The sequence below is a fragment of the Pygocentrus nattereri genome, chromosome 20 (genome assembly GCF_015220715.1).
Source record: "Pygocentrus nattereri isolate fPygNat1 chromosome 20, fPygNat1.pri, whole genome shotgun sequence".
NCBI lineage: Eukaryota > Metazoa > Chordata > Actinopteri > Characiformes > Serrasalmidae > Pygocentrus > Pygocentrus nattereri.
This window is the reverse complement of record NC_051230.1, coordinates 18839898-18845897: the sequence shown is the minus strand read 5'-3', so window position 1 is coordinate 18845897 and position 6000 is coordinate 18839898. Positions and strand designations below refer to the sequence as shown.

Here is a 6000-nt window from a genome sequence, read left to right as displayed (position 1 = left end):
TTAATAAGATGTGATGATATCATAAATTGCTGAAATTCAATCAGCTACTTTTAAGGTTGTTACACAAAAAAGTGCCCGAATATTAATTATGAGGATACAGTTTTTCTGTACTAAAACTATACACACTGGCCACGCCATCACTTTATGAGGGTGAACTTTGCCTTGGTGTTTGTAGCTAACCAATCAGGGAAAGGACAACAGGGAGTTTCTCTGTCACTCACAGCTGGGATCTCTATAGCTCAGTTTGAATTGCTTTTGGAGATCCACATGAGACTTAGCTCAAATGTCTTCAAGGGCATGTAAGACATGCTGTGCTCCTCACAGAACAGGCAAATGGTAACACAGTGCGACTTTCCATTTTAGAAAAGTCAAGTAGCGTGAAGAGCTTCATTCAGAAGCTGAAACTTTGAGTGCTTCTGCTTGTTTGTAGCCCAGCTGTTTTGGGAGAAAAAGTTTCAGTTGCCGAGACACAGCTGATCCATCACTGTCACCGTGACTATGGATAATGGTTAAGTATTACAGTTGGCTCATGGCTCCAGTAAAACTTCGCAAAAATCAATGTTGCAAATTCGCCTTCAGAAAAATTGCATTTAGGGTGGAAGATGTTATCAGTGTGTAAAGGCCTTTACTCTGCAGTTGATGTAGTTACTATAAAATGCCTTTTTATGATATAGTTGTTCAGTGTTCTAGAATACATGGCATACTCAAAAAAGCATAGTGAAGTTCTGGCAATAATGATAACATATCGTCATATTGCCCACCCCTGGTGCACAGCAAACACTTGAACCTAATAGGAAGTGCTTGTTTTAGACATTGCAGAGCAGAGATAAAGCCCGAACTGCACTTATCTGTTGTCTGATCTCTTTTGGCAGAAGTGTACTGAAGGCTTTGCTAGCAACATCATAAACAGTGGTGGTGCCATTGCCATGCGGAGGCTGTCTTTGTGCTGCTGCAGTGCTGCAAGAGCCTCCGTTAGGACAAATTATTTATTATGTTCTTCTCCTCAGAGGCCTGCGCTGGCAGCCTCCCATCTCCTCTATATACTGGAGCACGAGAGCAGATCACACGCTTCCATTAAGAACTGAAATATGGCACGCCATATTCCCAACAAGTGCCTCATTTGATAAACTCTCAGAGAAAAGAGATAGCATCCACTTTAATACAGAAAAAATAAAATGTTTATTTGTTTTATTGGTTGCTAATGCGTTAAAAGGTGCCCCCTCTGACCCGATCCTCTCCGAGTAAATACAACAGGAAATATGAGGTTATTTATCTGAGGTTTCCCTTTCATTAAAAAAAAAAAAAGTAAATTAAAAAAAGAAGAAAACTGTTCTTGGCAACAGAATCTCTCTATCCCCCCTTCTCTATACATCGACAATCAGCGATTCCGCAAAGGCAATAAAATGTGATCCAAAGAACGGTCAGACATTCCACGGAAGAAAACAACTATACATTTACATGTCGTGACATTTACCTCTACCTAGTTATATAAAAATGTACAGTGTCACATTTTTGTGTCTCAGTGCAAGTTCAGGAAGGAACGGAAATAACAGAAAAAAGAAAATCCGTGCCTCATGGCCCGTCCCAGAGTTCACATTTGCGGTTTGTGTGTACTTGTGAGTGCGCTCATGTGCTTTAAATGTCCAAGTGTGTCCCATTTCACTAAATGCAAACACTTTCCAATACTCTGTCAAATCTGAAAAAGACTGAAGTTGTACATCATTCTGTAATTGCTGTCTTACTCGTATTAGGATCTCAGGATCTGAGTTAGTTTTCTCTGTGATGAAAAGGGGTGTTTTGGAAAAATCGCCTCCATAGTGCCCTGTGGTGAACAAAAATGTTCCAAACCTGATACATGATGTCCTTTGTACCTTTCCCCTGAATGTCACCGAGTCATTTAGCAGTAAAAAAACAAAAATGCTATATGCTACAAGCAAGCTAACACATCTGCACACTGAAATGATGTCACATGAAAATAGGTGTTATTAAACTAACACTATTATGCCAACATCAGATATTCAAATTGTTAGCTACTACTGCCAAAGCAACTTAATTACCACATTTGACAATGCTTGCTGGTTTGTGTGGGGTTTTACTGGGAGGTTGCCACTGTCTTAAAATATCGACTCAGTGTGCAGCAGCATTTGCTTGCATGTAGCAGTAATTGGATTTCAGCTCCTTGAAGACCTCATGCTTCTGTGGTTAAAGCAGCGTTAAGAAAAATGCCAATATGATAAAAATGTACCAAATTTAGGACATTTTTGTTAACCACATGACAGTGATTTGTAAATATGACATTTTTCCCATAGAGAAAACCTGCCTAGATCTGATATGGCCCGACATGTTTTGGGGTCTATACACCAAGTTTATGTCCCACAGTTAAAAAAAAAAAAAGTTTCACAAAAAGTTAAAATTGTGGGAACTTCTGCAACTGGATGTACCAGACCAGCACACATGATCCTAATCTGGAAATTGCCTCAGAATGCTCTTAAAATCAACCAGAAACCAAAATTTGACATTAATTTTACCTTGTTAGTTCATGCACCTGTTCATATTAAGCACAATTCTTCATTGAAAAGGTAAAGTGTTGTGACTTTTGCCCATCTCAAAAACATTTTCTCATTTTGATTATGTCATGATGCACCAGTAAGTGAAGTAAAATGCCATCAACCAATAATGTCACTACCTAGCTATCACTGGGCAAAATGCTGAGCTAGCACTAAGGCCCTTAATAAAACCCACAGTGGCCTGCACAGGCATAAAACTGAACTAGTAACTCTGAAACCCGACCTGACCTGGTCCGACTGGTACTGCTAAATTTGAAGTGCAAATACAATTATCATACACACGATAACCTAGAAACCCAGATTATCACAGACACAATTTTATAGTGCTTTGCTTTGTTAATTAGCTCCTGAATTGACTGAGTGAGAATTAACAACAATAACAACAACAAAAAAAAACTACATACTTATCTGAAAGCTGAGCTTTTGCTGTAGCTGAAATTGAATTAACTTCTGGGAGGAAGTTCAAAGAAAGACTCTGATACTGATGTTGTTTCTGCACAATAGCTGCATCCACAGTAAATGTGTCACTGAAGAGGTGCCACTACAGTTCCATTGTAGCTCAAAAGGCTGTCACAAGCTCAACACTGTATGTGGCCAGTGTACTTTTGATCTGATATTACAACCAGGTCAGAATGTTTTCACAAACACTTCCCTGACTCCTTCAGAGATCTAAATAGTCCCCCTTTAGTGAGCCTTCTTTGTATTTTGTCCATGGTGAACATTTAATAAGCACTGTCCATGTGAATATGACCACAGCCCAACCTGGAACCCAATATTTTCTTGGGCCACATAACAGACCTCCACTCGTAAATACGTCACGGTCTGAAAGGAAAGCGCACTGTGATTTCTGTTTCATGTCAACTGTAAGTAAGAACACAAACAACAAGCGTGGACTTTGGAAGAGGCCTTTCAAATATATATCCACAAACTGTCTTCTCTAATGTCAGCCAAACCCTAAAATAGTTTTGGTCTTTTTGGATTCCAGAGGAAACAATAAATAATTACATGACACGTCTGTACAGTCACCGTCAAATAGCAGCAGCATGTTCAGCTTAGACTTCTTAAAAAGAAACAACAGTGCAATACTGTTACCACCACAAACCACCCCAACTTACCAGCAATGCAAAAAATGCTAATTAGTGTAACAATAAAGAAAACAAACAAAAAACAGAAACAGAAAACAACTCAAGTGTATTTACGTGTTCCCTCAGTCCGATTTTATTTACAGTGTGATGATGAGTTCTCTGGCTTTGTTTTCCCTTTTTTTCAATTCCAAAGGGAGGAGAGAAAAGGCAAACAGATGTCCGTGTGTTTGAGAAGCGTGTGGAGTGTTATCAGCTGGTGCAGATGCTGTTGATGGTGATGATGGCTGGATCCACCAGGCCCATCTCCTCGTGCTCGTTGACACAGAGCTGGTAGCCACAGCCCCGGCGGCGCTTCAGCGGGGTCACTTTGGCGTCGGGTTTGGCGCGCGGTGGCAGCAGGAAGCCCACACTGCCTGCGATCAGCATGTGCCAGATGCTGTGGATGTAGAAGTAGTTCTCCTCCGTCTCCACGAAAGCATACAGTGCCACGGCCGATGTGGCGATCATGGTGCCCGGGAAGAGGAAGAAGACCCAGCGCTTCCAGGTGGGTGGATAGCAGCGGCGACGGCGGATGGTACGCACAGTCTGAAAAAATCAAATTGTAACTTAGGACTTTTATAAACAAATTAGCTTCTTTCTAATGTTATACATTCACATACATAAGAACGATGAAATGTATGAACTCTTCCACCAGAGGGCAGTGTAAAACCTGTGTCTTGTCTGTTTAGTTTAGAAAAAGACACTGTATTATTTATGAAATACTACTGCAACTGACTAAATACACTGGTTGAGAAGCTCAAATGACCTCTGGCACTGAGTAGCAGAGTACAAAGCACAATTATAGCACATAGGAAGGATCACAGAAAATCATAAAGAGGCTGTACTCTTGGAATACTAATGGAATAAAACTCCTTCTTGCATTTTCTTGTTTAAGTGATCTGATCATAGTCCAATCACAAGGCATCCTGGGTGTGTTTACACCTGGCTTTTCATGTGATCAGTGCAATCCAAAATTGATGCAATTTGTTACAGTAATGTGATATTTTTTTCCTCTAACAATGTAGTGTAATATACTTGTGTCTATAAGACAAGATAATTACATACATGCTTTGCATTCAAAATATAGCATTTCTTTGGAAAATCTCTGCTACTGCTTCATGCTCTGTATCTTGAGCATGTTATTATGCTCTCGTGAGCATTTTTTTGTCATTTTTGCGTTCTTGTGTGGACATTTTTGAAAAAGTAAGATCTTAAAAACATCCAGATATATGTGGCTGAGGCCTAAAACAAAAAAAAAGGAGAAAAGTTTTATCTTCTAGCTAAAAATAGTAGTAATTTGCATCCTGAAGCCTGAATTTTGAAGATTACAACTTGAGATTTGTTAACTTGGCGCTGTTTGACGCCAGCATGTTACGACAGGCATGCAGTTAATATAGTGCTAATTGGTAGTTATAATCTTCCATTACTTCCTAGCTATATTAGCCTTATAAGACCATTACACAACTAAAAAAGTAAACTTCAGACACCAGCGTGTCTCGGTTGATCGCTGACATTCAGGATAAGTGCAAAACTTCTGTAATTTTTTTACCTATGCATGTGCAACAGACCAAAGTACGGAATATACTTAATATTCCCAAATGTGCAGCTAGAATAATACGTTCTCCTGTCCTCCCACCTATTTTGTTCCATTTGTGCTCACCAGTCTTCCATGTCCATTCACCTTCTTCAATACAGTAAACAATATTTTGCCCAAGGTTACAAATACAGACAAAGTTATATATGAAACAACAATGATTTATTTAATGATAGAATGCTAAGTAAGGCCCTAGGTCATACTATAGGCATTCAGTCACGGTTGGTTTATTGTAATGCTGTATTGATTACCTATGAATGTATATTTTTTTATCATAATTTGCATGAATAGTATTGTGATAATGGCACTGTATAAAGATTGACCCATCCCTAGCAGAAATATAACATCATTGCTGTCTGAAGAAAAATCTCCAAAATGATACCTTTCAGAGAGAGGCCAAAAATATGATTTACTTTTAATGTAAGTTAATGTACAATAGCTTAATTCCTAGCAATTTTGAAGCATTTTGTTGATCATTTCATCATGAAGTCTTCAGAATATAAAGAGAAACAGCTATCCTCAAATGTTTTTGGATAGTTATGTATAAGAACAATGCTTAAATATCAGAACCACAGCCCACATTTAACTGCATATAAGTCAGGAGTACAATGAGAGATACTTCTAGGTTCCACAGTTAAATGCATACATTTAAGCTGGTGGCCATGGTGAATTCAAAGCTATAAAGTGCTTCAACCTCCATGGATCCAGATATTTA

At 38.9% G+C, this 6000-nt stretch overlaps 1 protein-coding gene across 1 annotated transcript in view; it reads right to left on the bottom strand.

Annotated features, from left to right (window-relative positions):
- Nucleotides 1-1160: 1160 nt before the first annotated feature.
- Nucleotides 1161-6000, bottom strand: part of tmem8b (transmembrane protein 8B) — a 243199-nt gene continuing 238359 nt past the window's right edge. Inside the window, exon 13 of the mRNA XM_017695531.2 lies at nucleotides 1161-4237. Coding sequence (XP_017551020.1) covers nucleotides 3902-4237 — 336 coding nt within the window. The 3' untranslated portion in view covers nucleotides 1161-3901. The remainder of the gene's footprint in view (nucleotides 4238-6000) is intronic.